The following is a 23,634-nucleotide window of genomic DNA, read 5'->3' on the forward strand; positions in this document are numbered from 1 at the left end:
TCGCGCTCCATGGCACATTGTATTTTTCCCGTCCGAGAAACGAGCTCTCTTTCGTAATGTCATCGAACGCCACGACCAGTTATCGTTTCATGCCGCGTGTACATTGGGTGATTTATCCTCGTTTCCATACCAATGTAATTAACTTTTAATCTTGATTAAACTCTCCATTTTTTTTCTAATTCTAAAAATTAAGAAAAAATGAAAAGGAAGTTCACGACATATCCCCGAGCAATAGGTCAAAATATTGAAGCCTTTGTTCGATTAATACAGCTACGTGGAGTATAGGTGATGATTTGAAAAATTCGCTATGAAGTATTGGCAATTTTTTAAAGCGAAATCATTTGACGAATTCATCTTACAATGAAGTCATCTCACAATGAAGAGGTTCGTCATCGATGCGGATTTGAACATTCGCGAACAAGGCCGTTCGAATGTGCACTGCGATTCTTCCTACGACGACGATGATGCCAACGAACTTCCTGTTGTTGCCGGTTGGTCTGGTCGTGTGCGGGTGGAACATTATTCGGGCATATGGTAGTCCGTTCTCTCTATCTATCTTTCTTTTGCTCTCTCTCTCCCACGCCTTTGCCCTCCTACCCTCTGATCGGAGCGGTTCACCTGCCTTGCCCGAAACTCTTTACCTCTTATTTTTTATTTCCTTTTTTTTTTTTTGACCGATGCCTTCGCTTTTTCGGGCCATCCACGGGGTTACCGACCCGGTTGAGGCCCGTAACCCTTCCTCATCGTCGTGGCACGCTTATTTCCTCGCATCGAGGCCGATGAACCCTTTTTTCTACGATCGGTTATCCCGTAAATCGATCGGTCGACACGTGGAATAATCGAAATCGCGATACTGAAATGCGATAGGTTCCGCAAGACTTTCCTCAATTTTATCCGTGACTTATTCATTTAGGTTCGACATAAGATTATAGTTCTATTATTACTCTGTCGCGCAATGTCAGACGCCAGAATCATTGAGTTCAAGAATCAGCGTTCAAAGAGATTCCGTCGTGTAGATTTAGAGGAACTCGAAGGTTAAGGTTTGGTTAAGAGGTCGTCGGGTGCGCTTTCGTTTCCACTTCCGCAGACAAAAAATTCATCGAGCAGAATACTTTGAGAACAACTTTTCTTCTTCGCCACCGCGCGACGAGCTCTAATTTCAGGACGGCCTGTAATTTTTCTCGCGGGCTCAGCCGAGCATAATTTATTCCCGATGCCTGATGAGACCCATTGTCGCCGAGACGATGTCGGCGTTCTCTCTCTCTCTCTCTTTCTCTCAGTGGCGAGAAGGGGGTTGAAAACGAGTCGAGTCGAGCGGGGAGAGTCCCGCGGAAACGAAGGGTTGAAGTGGTCGCCGCGTTTCTAGTCAAGGAGAGAGGAAAAAAGGAGGACGAATTATATAAGACACCGGAAGAAGAGTACAACACGCGGCGCCTCCTTGCTTCCTTCACCCATCCGCATCCGTCCGAGAATAGTTAACGATCGTTTCTGGATGCAGGACAAGATCATCGCCCCTTTCCCTTAACGACAATCTCTCGTCGCTTAACAGGCATTTCGTCGAGACCTTTTTTTCTTCGTCTCTTTCTCTTTCTGTCTCTTTTCCTCTCTCTCTCGTCGTAGGACGGCGAATCTCGAGTCATTAGGCAGACCAGGGTAAAAAGGGGTAAAAATTAATGTCTCAGAACGAACGCTCAGCCTGTCGAGTGGCCAGAGCTAAGTCGTGATGGCCCTCGTGTCTTTACGATTTTTCATCGCGAGCCATTTGTTCGTAAGATCCTGGGAAGCTATACTCTCTCTCTCTCTCTCTCTCTCTCTCTCCACCCCAAGTTGCCAGTTGAACGACCTTTGATTCCTCGATGAGGTTGACGTACAACTGAATTAATAACGAGCCATTCCAAATGGCTCTAATTATAGGTAAAATTCGATTGAAAAGTGAAAAATTTGCCGAGATATAAGATCGTCTTGTGTATGTGTTTTCAGAGTGCAAAATCTCTCGGATAGAACGGGAACGATATTATGACGCGTTGAGAAATGAATCTATGCGAGAAAGCGAGTTCAGTTGAGGCTTAAGCTCGCGCATCGTCGAAATGGTCTACGCGCGGCCAAGCCGCACACGGCGAGTACGCCGTTCACGTACGCTCACGTGTGTAATAGGTAGAGCGTGTATAACGCGGACACGTATCGTGCCCGCACACAAGACCGGGCCCCGAAGTTTCCGACGTAAGACGGCGGAGATCCGCTGCGCGTTCTCGTATGCCGTATGGCGTCCCGCGCCTTACCTCCCACACATGCCGTGTAGAAAGTTTACTAGATGGAAATCTATATCTTATTTTACGGCCGGCCGTGCTCAATATTCTTGACCCGCCGGCCTCGAGAGCGGCTGATACAAATGGTCCGCGTAAATCTTTCCAGTCCGAGGCTCAGCATCGCCTAGCCGCTCGGCGCCGATAAAAGAGATGCATCTCTTCTTCGCAGAGATGGAAAATGTTATCGGCGCTATATATATTATCGCGAAACTTCGATGCGCTTTAACGACTTCGGATTAATTATGTATATTTCCGAGAGAAGAAAGATGCGTACATTTCTTTATTTAATTGAAATAATATGTACACTGTTGAAATTTTCCGCGTATATTCGACAAATTCTATAGAGTCTTAATCGAAGCTTCTTTTGGCATCGTGACGAATAAATTAGTCATCTATTAAAAAAAAACTAAATCCATGCCGTAATCTCAGACAGAGTGATTAATATTACTAAGTCATTAATAATATCAATAAGAAGCATTAATGTAATGTGTCATATATAGATTCGTGTTTTGCAATGATAATGTTTCCGCGATAATCGTGGTGCTGCATCGGCGGTATCTATTTGTTCCACTTAAAGATGCATTTTTTTCCAGACCTGTCAGTGCAGACGGTTCTCATTTTATATAGCTTCCATTCTCTTTATTGGATTATTGGACGGCCGATGCGATAGCGCGCGGGACGCGTCATCGGTAATCGGAGTAATTGCAGATGCAAAATAAATATACGTTGTCGTCGCACTGGCGGCGGGATTACCTATCTCGCATCATGCGCGCGCTTCTAATAACTATCGATAACGCGAATGAAAAGGAAAATGAAAAAAAAAAAAAGAAGAAGAAAAGAGAGAATGTGCTCCAGCAGCAGCGTCGTGTCGTGGCATTTGTCGGCGTAAAGTTATTGCATCCGAGGCTGCGTGAAGCATTAAGTATCCTTAACCCACTGACCGGTTCTCCGCGGCGCGTTAAAATGTGATAGCGCTCGCGGTGCGCACTCGAGGATCGTATCTGATTTTGCGCAAAAAGTCCGGCTTTCGTGCCAGATTAGAAAGTTAATCTACATTTCGTTAGGTGTAACACCATTCACTCCACGGCGCGCCGTGTATAAGTGTAATTACACACACGGCGATGTATTGCGAGACGGTAAGGTTGGACTTATACAGCCGCTATAATACACATTCGAAATTTGGCTCTCCACCCGAAACCTTCTCCCCTCGGGGCGATGCCATATGGCGGCGCGATTTTTATGCTCCGAATAAAAATATCGCGAATATTGTTACTCATGGCGCTCGTTCGAAATGAATAACATCCATTAGCGAGCACTTAGAGAGAATTCAATTACGAATAAATAACTGCGAAACATTATTTTTGCACATTCGACATCTATTTATATATATATTTTTCGAAAAGCGTTTCTCCGTTGGTGAAAATGACGGGATTTCGAAAACGAAGTTTCCTGTAAAATAATTAATCGGCGCCGGAAGAGGCCAACGCGGATATTTTATTTGTATTTCAAATATTCCTTTTGTTTCCACGATGTACTTATGTTTCGTCGTGGAGAGAGAGGGATTTTCGTCTCGCTAGAGGAGAATCTCGAAGGAGCGTCTCCGCTCGCGAAAGGGTTGCGAAAGTAAGTCAGTAAAGCAAGGGTGAACTTTCGGCCGAATTCAAAGATTAAAACGGCGGTGTCTCTTTAAGCGTCTTGCGAGAATCGCGAGCCTCGCCGTTTCTGAAATCGTCTCGATTCACCGACAGTCTCTCGGGGGCGTCATTTTTAATTGCTACTTCCGAAAGTGCGAACGTTTATTCACAAAATGCGATCATTAATGGGTAGAGAAGCGACGTCGCTTTTACGTCGCGCTAAATAAACGATGAATTCACGAGAGTATGAAAACTAACGCGACCTTGCTTTTTATACTTCGACGAATACTTATTACTTCTAGCTGCATCTCGGACTATTCTATATCAGCTGCGAGCGATAAGATAGCTGCGGAAAAAAATCACTCTCATGGCAACAATCTCAGGACGCGCTACGGATTTGCGTGTTGCAGAAAAAGTGAACGCGCCTTGAAAAACGTCCATGAAGAATACGCACAACGATGAAATATAATAACTCCGCCTACGCTCCGAGTTTCGCCGCGGTATTTAAAAGCATTACTCTCTCGTATGTACTTTACGATTTTGCTTCTTTAACTTTAATTAAATTATGAAACTGACACGTTTTGATACGGTAGTGCTACAAAATACACCAAGTATCCGATATTAAGGCGCGATCCGATTATTAAATCGGCTCGTGCATTAAATGCAGGGCTATTCGCGAGGAGCGTTAAATTCCATCTAAAAGTATCTCGCTTCCTTTCTTCATAACTGAACTCTGCGGAGAACTCTCGAGAGTCACGTGATTTGTCCGGCTAGGCGAGCTCGCGGTTTCCCTTCCCATTAAATTTTAATTAACTGCGGGTGGGAAAAAACGAAGTAAGTGCACTATACCCCACAATATGCATACTATAGCCCACGTTTTGCCATCCCGCGTAATTAGTTTCATCGACCACTAAGGCCGTACAAGGTGTTGAACAAAAAGGTAGGAGACTCGCCGAGTCTCCGTGAAAAAGGACTTAACCGTTGTTCCTTGTTTGAGAAGCAATTCGAGAACGTGGTACTTATATCTCGCAATCATTCCTTCGTATAATTAATAATGCCAAGAAACACAAAAAAAAAAGTAGTAGAAGCTATTATATAGCGTCATAATTTTGACTTTGCAGGTTAAACTGGACAATCGAAAAATTTACAGAGTTTTGCAAAATAAATTACACCCAAAACGTGCGTTTTTAATTTATCTATTTCTCAGAATTTTCTATCGCTCCGATGCTGCGCAAAAATGTCAATTTACCGGCTATTAGTCCGCCATTCAGATCTGTCAACAGAACGTCGTGCAAATATTGCACCGAGATTTCTTATCTCGTATCACAAACAGCCGCGCGGTGACAATCGGCGCGCGGGCGGGCTCGCAATGAGTTGGGAAAAATTGCCAAGGCGATTCGCGATCCCGTGTGCTCCCGTTGTCGTTTCGTCGCGGTCTCGTCTAATCGATAACGGAAGCGATCGCACCCCGCAACAGCGGGGCCTGACGGGTATATAAAAAAAGATTGACGGTCAGTCTATTGTCGAATCATTTCGTTCGATACGATCCAAGGTCGAGCCGGGGGAAAAAAAAAGCGTGGGCGTATATACAGCGTTCTCCCTCCTCACATCCCCACGGCAGAGACTCTATTCAAATTAACCCTCACGGAAAAAAATACGGAACCGCCACGGAAGGGTTGGTAGAAAATTAGAATAGGCTGATGCGCGCGTGTCGATAGGCTATGCATATGCACCGTGACTGTACGTTCATTTCTTCGACCACGGACCATACGGCGTTCCTATCCGGCTTAATCACTTTTCTTTCTCCGAAGTCTTTTCTCACCGAAGTTTATCGATATTTTAACGGATACGAGCGGAACGTATATTTAAGGAGAATTCCAAAGTCGTTTGTTTTACCCGATTCAGTAGAGTCTACATATACATACAACTCTTATGTGTCATTGATAGTATTACGTCAATATAGCACTCATACGTACAAATCTTCTAATCGACTAATCTTTCTTATTAGATATCTAAACCTAATTCTAAGAACTCAATATTATCTGTTCATGTAATCCTTAAGTGGAGACCAAAGATATGCACAAAGTGTAAAACTTTTATATAAAGTAAATCTTGTTGCGAATTAACGTTAGAAAGCTGATGAAAACTGTATTCTTCCAACTTTATTTCGTTTTTTTTACATAAGTCGATCTGTTTGGACGACATTATTGTTTATACTTTAATTACGGAGAAAGATTTTTTATTTATTTGAAAAATAATTGCAGATAATTTTTTAGGATTCCCCCTTAATCGCAACAAAAAAAAATGTAAAGTGGAGTGATTTTTTTATTGTGCGAAATGAAAAATCACGAAAACTGTCGTCTCTAAGCGTCACGTATATATCTATTCAAAAATAATCCTTTTTGAGATAATATTTTCAAGTATACTCTTGTAAATAATATATTATAGTTGTATCTCAGCGTAAAGAAATTTTTATGAGGCCAGTTGTGCAAGAAGAAAGACCGTGAAGTTGGAAACTTTAGTGTCTATCGATAATCGTGTCTTTTTAAGTCGCTGCGGTGGCGAAGCTGAAGTTGAGTGTGTTAATTACTAAACACGGGCCGGTTACATCGCTCGCAAAATTGCATGAATGCATGAATTCTGGCGTACGAGTAATTTACGAGTATACTGCGCTGAACGCGGGCTGATATTAGAACTAACGCTCGTTCTGTTAAAACATTCATAGCGAGGCTATAGGTCGGCTGATTAGCCTGCGATATTAATCAACGAAAATTAATTAACTTCCGGGTTTAAAATATTCTCGAAATGCAAAGATTTCATCGATAATTTCATCGCGAATCCACGATATGTGCGGCGGCCACTGGAAAAAGAATATTTGGGCGAAAAGCTCGTTTCGTAACTTGTCGTTTCCTCCGTCGTCATCGCGCTCGTAATTTTTATTTCTTGTGCTCAAAGCACGTCGTCGTGCCGTTGTTTAATCTTTCATTCCGCGCCATTTGTGATAAAGGGACCACCGGGGCGTCGCTCTTTTCCGCAGTGCTCTCGGCCCCCGGGATCCCCTTGCGCCGCTCTTTCTCGTCGCTTTGATTTTTCTCGAGACGTCCGCTGAGAGGCATTCCACCGCATGAATTCTTAACCGGCGAAATTAGCGAATTAAAAGTGTGAGAGGGACGGAAAAACGTGTGCGGACCCGGAACGGGCTGCCGCCAGAAAGGCCGAGGAAGATTCAGAGGGTCTGAATGTGGGGAACGTTCGTTCTTTTTCTCATTTTACCCGCGGCACCTCGTAAATACGGATATGCAGGCTCGTTTCCAAACTGTTCCTCGCGCAGAAGCGGTAGGAAACGGAGGTCGAGGCAGAGAAGCCTTAATTTTTATTCATGCGCCGACGAAACGGCAATTTTTCGCAGTATTAAGTGGGCTTTAAAATTGTCCGGTCAATTTCTTCGGCAGGACGTGCTCCTTTTTTCAAGCACCACTATCATCGTGCGGCGACGCCCTCTCTCGATGGGTTAGTCCCCTTTTCAACGCACTTGGTTGTCCTTCGGATGGACGCGCAGAACCGCGTGCTCCATTCCGCGAGAATCCTTTAGAAATTACATCCAATGTGAACAGGTATAGTTACGTAGTCGCTCGGGGGAGAATACCGATGTGTTATCAGTAACATGGCTATTACGCATCGGCGTCTTTCATTGCGCGAATTACGCTCATAGACGGATCATTAGGTCATAGATGTTACCAAATGGACGCCTAGATTAGGGGCTTTCGCAGCGTATAACAATCGCAATACCGTATAGTCCTTTGAGATTGTTCTATACGCCATTCTATCTGCGCTGCTTTTCACAAGCGGCGATTTTCGCAGCCAACACACGCGCCTAGTTAGCGGCTCCGGGAAAACCGATTAGTTCCTGGCGCGTAGGGCGGTCGATCATTAGATTTTGGCCGGGAAATTGAGTTTTGCTCGCTGCCGAAGGGATAATCTTTGGTATAGCCTCTGGCCTGCTATACGTACGGACTCTATCTATTCCCCTCCCCCCCCCCTCTCTCTCTCTCTCTCTGGGTGAATCCCGATCGTCGCATACGCTCGCGGACGCACATGTGCATACATGCGTGCGTGTGTACGTAGATGAATATACACACGACCGCGTTCACGCGCTCGCGCGGTCGTGTGCGCTTGCGACGGTGGCGGCACGTAACTTCGGTTCCATTATTGAGCGATCGGGCGATCGAAAAATTCCCGCGCTTTTTCGCACGCTGCCCACCCCGGTGGGGCGAACCGAATTCTCATTGGCTCGGCCGTTTGGTCATCCTTGCGCGCCGTGTTGGTACGAGAGGGGGTGAACGGACTCGCTCACCCTCGTTCTCGTTCTCGTTCTCCCTCTCTCTCTCTCTCTCTCTCTCCCTTGCACTCCGCACCCTCGCCAGGTATTTGTCTAGGCTACAGATATTGACCAGCTATCGATATCGTGGACACTCGTCGATATTATATTCTCCGTTGCCGCCTGCGCTTCCCCTCCACATCCTATCCATTCTTTCGTTTCGCTCTCCCACCCCATGGATTTTACCGGTCGTGCGTTCTCGTGTAAATTTCGGTTAATGAATTATATGTATAATATATAGACACGCGTGCATATATGCGCGCGAACGATGTAACTCGTGTGCATATTTGCGGAGCGGTGGAACGACCGGTGGGGGTGGAAGAGGGCACGTCGGCACGCCGGCGAATTCCCGCCGATTTTTGAACGCGCACGACCAATCGCCGCGTGCCCCGCCGCGCCAGAATTTCATCGAAATGAGAAATCAATACGCGGTGCAAACGCTATAACGGGATTGTTGCGTTGCAAAAATGCGCGCGGTTTCCGAGTATGCCGCTTTGCATTCGCATTACTTCGATATTAATTAGTACGTGCTAACGTATTATTGCTTCCCCTGTTTATACACGTATATTATTTATATATATTATACATTTCTATGTATATACATGTACGTACATAGGACGTAATCTTGCGCTGCAATACGGTAGAGCTCAACAAAATTAACAGAAAATTAAATGAATATAATTTTGTAATTGCCGTTTTCTTTTTATTCGATATATATAAAGTTCCTTCTAATGGATGTATTTGACGCTTTCTATATTTTTGTGTGCTTCGTTAATTTTTTACATTACATTTACATTTATCTGGAAATACTTACTAACGAAAGAATGATTGGGATAGCGATAAATAGTAAAATTGCAACTAATTATGATTTAGACAAATTATCGAGTGCTAATTCGGCAAGAAATAACATTTATGATTTACAAGGAGTCAACAAGCTTGTTGAGTTTGCATGTTGTATGGTTATAAATTTTACACCACCCAATCATTTCTCCTTAAGACGTTCGAAAATAGAAATATTTCGATTCGTGGCTAAACTTGGCTCCGAGCGCTCGCAGCTCGTCACGAGATACCGTTGCAAGGTTTGCACCCTCGGTGCAACCGAGGTCGGGGGCTGCACATATACATGGGTGCATTTAAAACATTTTATCGGTAGAAGTGCAGAAATCCAAAGCGACCCTTTACGTACGCGTGTGCATACACGCCCAACTCGAGCACCACCCTACGAAGAAGGACGATGACGAAGGGTGGGATATGTGGGGAAGGGCGGTTATTAATGTAAGGGGTGGCTGAGCAGTAGTTATTTGGACGTGGGTGGTCGCAACAGAGGGCGAGAGAAAGAGATCCAGAGAGAGAGAGAGAGAGAGAGATGTGAAGCAAGAAGACAGGAGGTCGAGAGATGGGCCGGCTAAAATCAATGCGAGTCTTTCTTTCGTTGCTATTTACAGTTAAGACAAGCTGGGCCGAAGCGGCGCAGCGTGTGGAAACAAATAAAAAGATTAGCAACGCCAACATGGAAAATCAGGTTATACTGGATATTCTCGTCAAAATCGTAACGTCTATTTTTATAAACTACTCCCGAGACTCGATTCGAGCGAAATCACGAGTATATATTACGATCTACATCGCGCGCAAGACGATTCTCTTCCTGATTCGTCGAAGGAGAGATTTGAGAGAACGATTCGAACGATTCGTTACGTCGGCAAAGAAACGTTGGGGATCCGTTTACTTTGTCAATGAGCCTTTTCTCGGATCGATTGTTAGACTCAGGGTTTCGTATCTCTCTTTCGCTCTCCGCACGGATTCGGACGATTCGATTAAATAGCTGGAATACCCGACGCGCGCGGCGTTTTTCTCCCGTTCTTTGTTATTTTTTTCCATTGCCTCGCTCTAAAGCAAATCTTCGTTAAGGTCAACGAGAGATTTTTCCAAGGGGCTAGTAGTCGTACGCGGCGCGCGCTGACCGTTCGCTTGCGAGTCTAATACCTTCCGAGTGACTACGCTCATCCCTTAATGAAATTCTTTCTACCCGGACGCGACCCATTGGCTTGCCTTTGCAGCCAGATCGGGTTTTCTCATTATTGCAAATCCTTCGTGCCTGGTCCGGCATGGTTGAATGTTATTTTAGTCGCAAGTTGCCTCCTGCTGCAAACGCGGATGCATCGTTATCTAAATATCGGAAGCCTCGCGGGGCGCGAAAGAGCAGTATACGCAGGGCGAGATGGGCGATGCATTCGTTCGTTCGTTCGACCGGCCGTATCTATGAGAGCATAGGAATATTTTACTTGCACGCACGTTGCATGCACAAAGCAATTTCGCACCAGCGCGCATTGAAGTTAGTCACAATCGGGACGCATGATTGCCCGTACAGACAATAACTGCATATTAATTTATTGATTATTGGCTATAGCCCGGGCGATATAGTATTCATAGAATTTACTATAACAGCAATATATATTCGTGCACTAATTTATTGACCAATAACTCGGCACGAGTTCTATAACGACGACGAGCCCTGGGCAGCGGGTGTGGTGGGGTACCAGAAGAGCTTAACGCGTATTATTCTGCATTAATTTACGGGCGGTGCCGATTACGCGGCGGTCAACTTTAATCGGGCGTAATCGAGGAAAAAGCTCACGCGCGCCAACCCGTGATCTCGTTAACAACAAGGGAGCTACTCACCCGTATGTAGTCGTGTATGCTGCTGCACGTGGCTGAGCTGCTTGAACCTGCGGTCGCAGTAGCTGCACTTGTACGGTTTCTCGCCGGTGTGGACCCTGATGTGTTGCACGAGTTGATGGTTGCTAGAGAACGACTTGAGGCACTGCTGGCACTGGTGCGGCTTAACTTCGTTGCTGGTGATCATGCCGCCTGGTCCGACGCCGACGCCGACACCGACACCCAGACCGGCCAGACCACCGGCGACGCCGCCGCCGGGCCTCGCCGTCAGTGCACCCGCGCCCAGCTCCCTCGCGTGCATCTGCATCGCGCTCTTGTGCATGAAGATCTGCGAGAAGAACTGCCGGGGTTAGTTGGTACGCTGTACTTTTCGTCGAGCAACGGGGGATGGCAGATCGACCCTGACCGCCGCATATTTCGTAGTCGATCGCCATCGTTTTCACACTGCCGAAACTGAAGGGGGTTACCTCGCCTCCTCGCGGATATCGATCGTTTTCTTCACAAAAGCTTTGAATGTTTAACTTTGAAAAAGTATTCGTTATTGAAAAGTAAATGAGAGAGGCGAGGAAACCCTCAAAATAAATGTAAAGAATATTATATCGTAAAAAATTAAATTTTATTATTGTAATACAGAAATTTAAATGAAAATACGTTCAATGAAATAATATACTATTAAATCTATAGTGATCGAATTAATTCTAAATAATTTTAGTGCCACTGCTCCTACTCGATATATATTGTTACTTTTTTTTACTAAAACAGTGGATAAATTTGATACTGTACATACAGTGTCAAATTAACGCTGCTGCACAAAGTGTCAAATTTATCTTTTGTTTTAGTAAAAAATAACGATATATTGAGTAGAAGCAGTGTCAACTTAAATTAGATTAAATTTGACACTATAGATTGAACAGTGTATATTCTATGTTATTTATATTTTAATAGAATATTATTGAAAACATAGGAAAGAAACATATATTTTTGCAATCCTCGTTAACAATAAAAATGTTCTAAGTAAGATATTATATTCTTTTTCACAGTTTCGGCACAGATTTCAGAACACGTGCGGTTCGATCGATCCTCGTATCTCTTTGTTTGCGGCAATTTTTATAAGTATAGTATATTAAAGTGAAATCATAACACTGTTATAAATCGAGGGGAAATTGTATTACGGTGTTGTATCGTCTAATCCGAGTTGTAGTGGTAGTTGAACTTGGCGATTAGAAGTTACCAAGGTCGTGGTACTGCAAGGCCGAGAGCCAACGTTTATAATCGCGGAACGAAGGTGCGGTGCAACTTGACCTACTGACCGATACTATAAGCTCCGATTCTGAAACCAGCGTGAGAACTTGGAACTCGACGAAATTTGTAACCTAGCTCCTTCTCAGCCTGATTTAGATTTATCGTTATAGCGCGCGCGCATGTGTTTTACATGAACGCAACACGATTGAGACGTGTAATTTTACGATTTCTGCAACATATTTAGTACATCTGCAGTACATTTACATTTTGATCTATCACGTGTTTTTAAACGTTCTGTCAATTTTGTATGTGTTTATTTCGTTGTTCAGATGCTTACGATTTATCGTATATCCGCTTCGCTTCCATCGATCTTGGCACGACAGCGAGAATCTCGAGAAAAGAATTCGAAAAATAGCGAATATGGAGAATCACGCGGTAATACATACGAGAGCGGTTCAATCACTACTCCGATTCTTCGTGAGGAAGAACCGAAACTGATAAAACGGCAGATCGGGCCGCGTAGCCGGCGCAGGAACGTTCAATTTCGGGTTCTCCTCGTTCGGGGAACAGGTGTTGCGCCAGTATCGCGGGTGTGGGTGTAGGTGAACGAACGAAAGGGTTAACGTTAAGACCGCCGTACAGTCCGCGGCAAGAGTGGTCGGGCGAGTAGGATTCGGCACGAGGTAATAGAAGGGCTGAAAACTTGGCGGAATTAAAGAGGGTAGCGAGGAGAGAGAAAGGCAAGGAGATGGACGGATGGACTCGCGAAGACGGCAGAGGATTTTATTAAAATATGTTAAAACTGTAATTAAAATCGAAAAATCTCGTGAGAAGTTTTAAGAATCTTAGGTCACCCCTTTTGCGACGAGGAGGAAGAGCGCCAGGCTTCGTAAGAGCGAGAGGGGAAGAGGCGGCCGGGCGGGACGAAGAGAGAATTGAAATTGTCACCGGGGGTTCTCAAGTTTCCGCGAGTTCAACCCTTTCCCCTCGCTTGCCGTTCGACGTGACTGCGGATACTTGACGGGGTGACGACGAGAGATCTCGGCGAACGCTGGGCATCCCTGGACTCTTTAATCCCCGTGGGAGAGGGAGAAGCTGCCCGACGCGATTTTATTCCGCGCCTTTTTCCTCAGCTTTTTCTACCTCCGCCCGAACACGGCCGGCCGGCTGTTGTTCGTCACCGATTTGAATGAAATTGCTCCTGTTTTGCGGTACTCAAGGGAGGGGAGGATGTTATGAACGCCGAAGCTCCGTTTAATCGATGTACAAAGGGTACGTTGATACGATCATTGGGACGCGTTTGCGTCGATTTTGTAATATATGAGAGGTATTAAAAAATTATTGACGTCTATGGAAATAATATATTGAATATATTAATAGAAATGAAAAAAATATTGAATATATATATAGCAAAGATTATATGTATATTAATATAACCTTTTTAATTCATATGAAGAAATAAGTGTTAAAAAATGTAAATCAGAAATAATATATTAAATATTTACACAGCAGAGATATATATTAATATAATTTCGTTAATTTATATGAAAATAAAATGATAAAAAATCCAACTATTATTCGAGTATATATTTTTGTATATGCGGATTGTGTAATCTCAATCAGCTTGTTTGATATTTTTAAGGTGTAATTTGCTTGCCAACACGGGTTTTCCCTCTCGAATTCCTTGCCCCTCGTAAACGGACTTTCACGATGATTAACCGGGAGCCGGGAGTGACAGAAGGGTTCGTGAAAAAACGGTTTGACGCTGAGACAGAGTCGCGCTGCGAATTTTTAACGACTGTCTCAAGTGTTCCGTCGAGATTTTCCTTTAAACTTTGAATGTAAGATTTCGCCGATCAAACGACTTTTTTCTTTGTGTTTATGAGATTAGATTCGAAATTTTCAAATATTTTCATGATTAAATGATTTTAATTCTAATTTGATCTACACTAAGTTTAAAATGTCGAGAAATATATATTGATTATCGCTTTTAACCAATCATCAAGGACTGATGTTCGCGAAAACACTAAGCAGAAGTTGTCTAAATCTGGTGAATTTCGGTCATTACCCTTATCAGCTGATCGCACGAGCTGTCAATCTGTATGTTATTGTTGAGAGGTACCAGAAAGATCTGTGAGGTCAACGATAGAAACAAACTTAAAGAATACAAACAAAGCTGCGAGCTTTCGAAAATTCGAATAATGCTGTTGCAAGAATACTTTATATAATACAGATAATTATCATGTTTTTACTCGCACATTTCGATTGCATAGTGAAGCATAAAACGTACATTGAATTTGTTTTCAAACGATTCTTTAATTTTATAAAAGTATTACTATAAATTAAATCATGAAAAACGATGCTATTAATTTTTCTCGGTTCTCGAAGATGACGAGACAATCGTAAGATTTCGACAGCATCGATGTACGAACAATGCCGACTATTATTCTTGGTGGGAGTTTTTTCGTCCAAGTTCGGCGAGAATGTCGCGCTTTTCTTAAATTTCAAAACTACGCGGTCATTAATCAAATTTTTATCTCCTGGCAGACGGAAAATTGCGTCCCGACGCCCGACCATACTGGCGGTTTGAATCTTTTTTTCTGATTTATTGCCGTCGCCAGCCGCGGGAAAAAAAGAGGAAGAGAGGAAGAAAGAAGTCGCGGTCGCGTCGGGGCCCGCAAAGAGAAATGGAAAGAGGAAGAAGAAAACGGAAAGAACGGAGTTGGCCCGCGGGCCGCTGGCTTAATGTCCTTAATAATGGAAAAATATATCAAATGACACCCACTGTATTTCCTTAGGAGGATCTCTCGTTCCGATTCTACACCCCTCCCACCCGTTCTCCACTTTTACCCTTTGCGATATTCATATTTTTGTGTCCGTGTCTACCTCGTCTACCATTTTTTATTAACTCTCTCGGATTGCTTATTAAACCCTATCCGCGTTCCTTCCTTAATGCAGCAAAATCTGACAAAGAAAGATCGTGACTATTTTCAATCTACGTGATTTATTAACGCGTGATAAGAAACTGTTTCGCCTCTTATTTCGTATCTGTTTTATTTCGACGAGTCATCTTTGACATAGTTGCGCCAAGGCGACTCACCGCGGGATTCTCGCATGAAAAATGCACGACCCCGTTTTTCTGCTATTCGAATCGCGACGGATGGTTCGTACCTCACGCCGGCAGGTCTCTCCTTCTGATGCTGATGCTCGAAGGGATCGTTAGCATTTCAGGAGGAGCCGGCGTGCAACCCTTTCTTTTTTTTCTCTCTCTCTCTCTCTCCTTACTCTCTCCCCTTTTATCATGAGTTACGTTCGTGAGTAACGTCGGGCCACTCGAAGTGGGCTACTTTATACACTTGGAATACAAAGCGAAGGTCTCACCTGCTGACCATATGCCTTCTCTCCACGCGTATACGCACCTACATGCACACGCACACGCAGTGCCTTCCGTCCACCCACGCACGCTGGCCATGCAGCAGCGGCTCACATATGGTATATCGTTGTCCATGTACGTATGTGTGTGCGTGCGTGTGTATAGTATGCGCATACGTGAGTGCATACGTGTACGGAGACAACGTTCAATCTAACCTAGCATGACCTGACTCATTCGCGGACCTACCTACCCACCTATCTATCTAAACTACCGCCGCGGATAGTGTGTACTGTAATATAAAGGAAAAGGGGGAGTACCACCACCCTCCCTCTCGCCAGCTCCCTGTAATTGTCAGCTTTAATCCGCTTGAATCGTTGCACGTTGATCCTCCGCGAGGTATGTTGTCCGTTTCCGGTCGGCGCGGACAATCGTTTGCCGATCAGCTGCTTAAAAAGGAGTACCTGGCGATTTGATTTCCGCGGAACCGATTTCTGCGGTCTGTCCTGTCTCGCGGTGCCCCTCCCTACTCCTTGCATCTGTCTAATTTTAGAGTCGAATATAGAGATCTTTCAATCTCTACTCGTCTACCTATTATATCTCATTGAGAATATAGTTCGCCATCGAGGTATATAATACGTGAATCATTTAATTAATGGATAATTAACACCGACTATTATTTGATTAATTTTACGATAATTTCTATAAAATGTCACAATTTAAACTTAATAAAAGTCACACTTGAACATAAAGTTTTATTATTTTATTTTAAAAAAGTAGAGAGAGAGAGAGAGAGAGAGAGAGAGAGAAATATGTTTCGGCTTTGATAAATGTATTCATTAAATGCATCGAAAAAAAAAAGTGAAATTTCGATACTCTACGAGCACCAAAGTGTGTCTCTCTTTTTATTTCCTTCTACATACGGTAGGCAAAATCGGGCTTCCTGTTTCGTCGGCGGATAGGATCAAATAACACGACGCGGCACATCGAAATTAAGGATGCCGAAAGGTAGTCGTTATCCTGCGGCTTATGTGGGGGCTGATGAAGAAAAAAAAAAGGAAGAAAAGAAACGGGCAGACCGCGAGATCGTGCGATAGTGGGCTATCGATCGTATTAATGTGCGTCGGCGGATAGTCAACAAAGCCCAATGTCAAGAGTGCAGGATCGCCAGAGCAGAATATCAGCGATCGAGCGAAAGTCTATCAATGATCGGCTGGCCTTGCGGTCTTGTCTCGACGTCGCTGGTAACGCTATATTCGACTCGGTTCGTATGACTAGATGATATAACGGATACACAGGGTCGCCATTTCCATCTGGGAAACTAATCGAGGACAATGGTGCGACGGCAAGAGTGACGTCTACTTTTCTGAGTAGGAGAAAAAACAATTTCAATCTGAAAGTTTCCCGACGCGAGCCGTGTGCCAACTTCTATGAGAGTGATCAAATATGCAACGGTCATTTTTAGCGCTGCTTCTCGAAAGTGTTAATTATTAACAAGCATTTTCGGCCGTTTCTGTCACGTCGATATTTTCGGAAATATCTGAAAGCTCGTCGTGTACCACTGATTTCAGCGTGACACGTGACACCTTAAAGACGAGAGATCTGAACGATCGAAGATTGTGTGTACAGCAGTAGCTAGGTACGAAACGGGTTTCGATCGCGCGACGATTGTGTCTGGTGGACACCCTCCGTTTAGCGGCGAGTAAAGACACTCATGCGGGTATAACCATAATTCGAATCACGTAGATAATTTAATAAACGGTCATCAGGTAGCAATCTCCTCTTAGTGATTAATCATCGGATTAACGAGTAAAGTACATCTAGGTATGGTTATATACTACGAGCACATAAACTGCTTATCGTGTATAAGTCTTTCCCTTCAAATGAATTCCTCCTCCTTCGTCATTCATGAACAAGAGGCTGATAGATTCCTCTTGAACTGATCCACACTCGCGACTTTCTTTTTTTTATCCTGATATTATTTTTCAATATTACTTCTGTTAGCATTGTATTATTGTTATTAATAATTATTAATACGAATGTGCGTGTAAAAGATGTCACACAGAAATTCAAAGGCGTGTTTTTAGTCGTTATTATTAGACTTTAGATATTTTCAGGCTTTATGTTTATTATATCCGTTATAGAGTCGTGGCTATAACTAATTTAGTACATGTGACAAACGCCCTCGGGGATAAGCTCTCTTCTAGCGCCACGTGGTCGCCGTTCTCCTAGCGTGAATTTTCGATCCTCGGCCTCAAACTAGCCGTGGAATAATCCATCAATAATTACCTGAGGCGGCAAGTGGTGATGAGGATGCTGATACGTTGGTGGTACGTACGGCGGGTGGCTTGGCGGATGGTTGTGGGGGTGAGGTCGGGGATGGTTTTGATGCTGGGCTTGTGGCGGGAGCGGTTGGGGCGCGGGAGGCGGTGTCCAAGGCCCGTGGTTCGGCCCGTGGCTTTCATTGGTGCCATACATCTTCAGGGAAGAATCTCGAGCACGCAACCTGAAGAGTCCCACCCGCCCCGATCCACGCGCGACAACACGAAAGGCCCCGGCACTGCCGGCATGATCGCGAGCGCTCGCTCGCCCTTCGACCACTCGATATGGAATTTAAAGTCACGTCCCGTACTGTTCCAGCATACGAGAATGTCACTTCGTTTAGACACGGAGGTATCTCGGTCGTCACTTGTAACACGTGACTTTGAAGTTCGCGTCGCGATAAAGGAAACATACGTGTATAATACGGAATGAGTTCACACGCGGATCCGCTATTGTTGTAAAGTTCACAGAGAATAGCTTTCCAGAGGGTGGTATACGACTAGAATGGATCTCTCGGTCCAGCCGATGACCGTAGGAGAATCTACGGCGTTTGGTCCTTGACTAGCTGAACACAGACTTTTGACGATTACGCGAGCGTAATATTTGCCCTCCGCGGTGCGTGCGGGCTGGCTCCTTCGATCGCCATTGTCCCGATCAATCTCACCCGCCGATCTTTTTCCCAAACGGCGGCTCCTCATTGTGCGCGTTTCTCGTCTCAACGTGAGGGCGAGGCTTCTCCTCTCCGATCTCCGACAGGGCCTTATGTAATCGAGTATGGGGAAATCGCCGCGTGAGGGAACGATAGCGGCTGCCTTCGCATGCGTTTACGGAACCCCATGGTTTCTCTCTTTGTTTTACAGCAGTGCATGCGAAAGATATCGTTCGTCGTCGTTTGCCGCGATTACTTTCCCGATCGACCAATTAATGCTCGTGCGCTCCATGAGTGTTGTGCAAGCGGCAGACTGTTGTAAAGCCCGATGATCATCGGGCCTCTTCATTAACTCTCGTTACGATTCCCTTTGACGAGGGACACGGCAACGTCCGTGTCGCGGCACGTTCGTTGACGAACGGACCTTACCCCGATCGACCCGGCGCTCGACCGATCATCCTTTGCGCAACGGTACCGCTAATCGTTGCGTAAGCACGTGCCACGGCCTTGCACTCGCGAACAAAGTCCTTGGCGCCGAAAGCTACCGACTGCGAGCGATCGAGAAGAGGATTCTCTTCGTTAATTCTCTGCACACTTCGAGTTTTCTTTTCTTTTCTTTTCTTCTCGAATTAACGAAAACCGTTGTCTCTCTCCAATAATTCGTATAGAATATCACGAGTATTTGCGATGGATCGATTCTCTCGTCGGTTTTATGGTATATCCAACGTGAACAGTATTGTTGTTGTTGTTGTTGCGAGTTTCTTCTGATTTCAACGATCTCGTCTCGAGTCAGCACGCGGTAACGTACTACTTTCGTTCACCACGCTCGTTGCGATCGGGTAACCGTGGGCGCGCGCGACCGTGCGACGACGGCGGCTGGATGGTCCGCTACCAGAATACGGAGAGGTGTTCCGACGAATTCCACGAGATGAACCACAACGTCCGCCAAGGAACTATCACTTTTTCTACCCGGGAAGAGTTTTTTTATATACACTAGGGGGTAGACTCTCGCGCGGGTAGACCGGATGCAGAAGCGCGGACGTAGCGCTGTACGCGAGCGTGTGGCGTCTCTAGCAAACTAAACCGGCCCAAAGGGGGGGACACGGCGATTTCTTGGTCTCCGTCCGCCGTCCGTACGTGCGTGCGCTAAACGGGGGACGGTTGAGAAAAAAAGCGGCGTCAGCGCGCGCGGTGGAAAGGCGCGCGCTGATAAGGCGGCCGCGGTGAACGAAAAATCCGTCGCTGGCTACTCGAAGAGATATCGATTGAAATAACATGATATATTCCGGGGGGAGAGGGAGACAGTCCGGTATGAGCCAATCGGTATGAGCGACACGGCGGAAACGACCAATCGCGACCGCAGTGGCTTTTACGCCGCTTTACGCCGAGCTATCTCTCCTCTTTCACGCAACCCCCCTTCGCTAGCTGGCCCCCCCTGCTCTGCCCCCTGCCTGTCTTTGCGACTCCTAGTCATACGCGTCCTTCTCCTCGCCTCCTGCCTCTCCTGGCCGTCTTGTCCTCGTGCCCGCTTCTACTCCACCGCCGCCGTTACTTCTTTTCCTCCACCCTCTACTCGCTTGCGGGCGCGCGACTAGAGAGAGGAGAACGAGAGAGAAAGGCGCGTACGTTCGCGCGCGCGACGGGCGAACGGCGGTGGAATGAGGGGGCGGCGGGAAAGGGGGGAGGAGGGGGGCCCGATCCGGCCGGTTCAGGAAGTGTATGCGCGCTGATCGAGGTGTCATCCTCGACCCCGATGGATTTTTCCACTCGTCGCCACGCATTTTTCTTTGTGTCATCGCGAACGATAATGATCCTTCTCCGTTAAGCCGTCCATCCCTCTTGCCTTACTGCTGCTCCCCCCCCTTCCCTCCTCCTCCTCTCTATTCCTCCTACGCACCTCATCTCGCTCGGGACTCGTACGACAAGGAAGTCGGATTCAGACAGAGGGTGACGCATCATCCATACGCTGCGCGATCGGTATACGCGACACGACGGGATTAGGGGACGCGGAAATTATACCGTCGAATGACGCGCAAGGGTATATAATTCGAGCTGAGTCTCTTGTCGCGCGGAAGCATCGACCTTTGCAATTTCGATGGGATGGTTTCACGGTGGAAGCAGAGAGGAGTATGTGACTCTCTTTTTCCCTCTTTTCCCCGCCCCCCTTCCCCCCCCTCTATCTCCCTCTCTTCTACTCTTATACATATATTATAATATTCCATTATATAGTAATATATATTAATACAGATATTGATTATCCGATTACGGCTAATTTCCGAGTGGAAAGTCCGATATTAAGCTTTAATTAATTGCGAATCGCGTCGAATAATTTTGGACTAATTTAAGGACTACATGCCACCGGCCTTTTGGATGAGCTCCTCCGCGATAAAGTGAGCCATTCAATTTCTGGCACCTTACCAATCATTCTGCCGCTCGTGCATGATGCATATATCTAATGAAATGTGCGGAGATAACGTACTGGTCGATATCGGGATAAAAATGCACGTGAGGATAGTGAAGAGCGCTCCCGATCAATTTCGCAAAAGCACGTGAATCGTCTTAGTAATTCATTAATACGAGTTTCGACGGTTCTCTCTCATCTTTATAAATTATTTTCCGTTATAAGAGTTAGTCGTTACGATCGTAAGAGTATAACGCTCGATTTTCCATTGTTATATTATAAATTATTGTATTCCACGGTTGAATTCAAATAGCACAAATTTCCTCTTGACTTAAGCATTAAAGAATATAATTAATTCAACGAATTATCACTAAATCCTATTAGTTATTCATATCTAACAATGTGTATTATAATATTTAATCATATTTAGGCTGACAATTCGCATTTGAGTCTCGATCAATCGGATTTGGATTCCCAAATGGATATCACTCGCCGAAGGCGCTCGCCATGCTTTTCCCTGTCTTCGACGATTTATTTTGGGCGTGGAGTCGCGAAGGTTAACGGCGTAGAAAAGTGCGTGCTAAAAGCGCGTCCGGCTAGAGAAGGAGAGAGAAAAAAACAGGGCGGAGTCTGCGATGGAGACTCTTCGCCTATCCATCATGGCTGCTTTATCAGTGACGCGTCGCGATAAGACGCTCACCACACGCTCGCTCGCCCGTGTGCGTGTTCGTGAGAATCCTCAATGGGGTCGGAAGAAGAGAGAACACGTGACACGGCCGTGTCTCTCTCTCTCTCTCTCTCTCTCTCTCTCTCTCTCTCTCTCTCTCTCTCTCTCTCTCTCTTTCTCCGATCTTCTTTTTTTTCCTCTCTTCTTTCGAGAGATGGACGCGAGAGAGGGATTGCAAAAGTCCCGAAAGTTGTTCCTGGGCCGAAACTTTCAATCGGATTATCCGCATCGGCGAGATCTCCGTTTTACGCTCTGGATGAAGGTCGACTTAACGAAACGGATAAAAAATTTGATAAAAGCCGACTATCTATGTGAATATTAGAAAAATCGGAATGTCACAAGACGAGCGTGTTGGACTTTAAATATATCCTGCGCTAACATGCGTTTGGACACACTTCGTGAAAATATATATTCTCGTTATATCATATTTATTTCCAATTTATATCTCGGTGTACGTTTAAAAATTTCAGCTTGCATCGCATTATTCAAGTCTATTTCGTTATCATATTTCAATATTTTACTTCTCGATAAAAATTAAAAGATAATATAAATCTGTGTATAAATCTCGAATCACTTTTTAACATATATATCTGTATATATTCTTTTTTGTTCTTTCGTATGTATGCGAAAGTAGTTGCTATTTTCTAATCAGAGAACATAAGCGATCAACAACGTAAATATAAAGTAATGATAAGTTATTAAACGGTACCGCGCGACGGAGAAAAACACAGTGTATGGAAAACACTAAGAGAGAGAGAAAGAGAAGTGCAACGACCATATAGCTAGCTGCGCAGCGCGTGTGGCGTATAGTAGAATAGCTGTGTAGAGAGAAAGTGTATCGGGAGATATCGAGTAATACAAGACGATCGAGATATCGTATTGGAAGTTTGTTCAAGTTGACGGTGTTTTTAACGTGTTATTAAACATCGTAAAAATAAACCGTGATTTCACCGCGGTCTTTTTTTGCATTTCCATCGCTTTTCATGTAAATACACTTAAGAACAGAGAAGGATCGAGCATAGATCGAGACATATCAATTAAGCCCATTAATTCCCTGTCAGTAATAAGACCGGTTAAGCGCGCGGTGACTTCGGTCTCGGCAAGCTCGATCTGCGAGCGCGGACTCGCTAATCGAGAATTATTTTGCGTTGCTAATATCCCCTTGGATTATGCCGCTAATGTCTCACGACTATTAGGCGTGTTAAATAATTGAATGATCGATACTCCTTTTCTCGCGTGCGATCGCAGACGAGACTTATTGGGATACCACGCAGCATCACGACGTCGCATCTACCGCGTGGATATCCGCCGCGTGTCGAAATAACGCGCGGCCGCGCGGGCCGCTCTCGCGTTTTAAATTAAGAGCGCGCTTTACGGTGTTTGCTCGATCGCGCGTTAATGTTTAGCGCGGTATCGCCGGCCGATCGTGCGATCGTCGCGCGGATAAGGAGCGGGCCATTAACTCCGCAAATACCCCGGTTATATATCGCGGCAATGAGAGCGCTCGGCCGCGCGCGTTGTGTTTGCGAGTCAATACTTTTCCCTATCGCGCGACCGCAGCGCGCGTATATACGAGGAATAAGAACGGCGCGGGACGGGGAAAAAAAAAAGGAAGCGAGAAAAGAAGGAAAGTGGGTAGAGTAGGAGGACGAGGCGGAGGAGGGCGGCGGCAAAAAGAAGACGCCACCGCGCGAAGGCCGAGGCGCGCATTCTCGTCGCCACCCCTTCGCGAAATTACTGACCACGGGTAACGCGAGCGGCGCGGAAAGAAAGAAAGAAGGAAAGAAAGAAAAGAGGAAAGAGAGAACGCGCGCGCGGGAGCAACGTGGATAAAAAGAACTCGAGCACGAGCGCGCCGGTCGAGGTCGGGGATGCGGCGGGGAACGGAGCGGATGAGAAATACAAGACGGCGGGAGGGGGGGGGGGGGG

General features: G+C 45.4%; 1 protein-coding gene across 4 annotated transcripts in view; it reads right to left on the reverse strand.

Moving 5' to 3' along the window:
* Positions 1-23,634, reverse strand: part of dati (zinc finger protein datilografo) — a 72,945-nt gene that overhangs the window by 27,653 nt on the left and 21,658 nt on the right. For all 4 annotated transcript variants that reach the window (XM_018544178.1, XM_018544179.1, XM_018544177.1 and 1 more), the window contains exon 3: positions 10,998-11,334. In XM_018544178.1, coding sequence (XP_018399680.1) covers positions 10,998-11,334 — 337 coding nt within the window. The remainder of the gene's footprint in view (positions 1-10,997; positions 11,335-23,634) is intronic.

This window comes from Cyphomyrmex costatus, unplaced genomic scaffold (assembly GCF_001594065.2).
Source record: "Cyphomyrmex costatus isolate MS0001 unplaced genomic scaffold, Ccosl1.0 scaffold43, whole genome shotgun sequence".
Classification (NCBI taxonomy): Eukaryota; Metazoa; Arthropoda; class Insecta; order Hymenoptera; family Formicidae; genus Cyphomyrmex; species Cyphomyrmex costatus.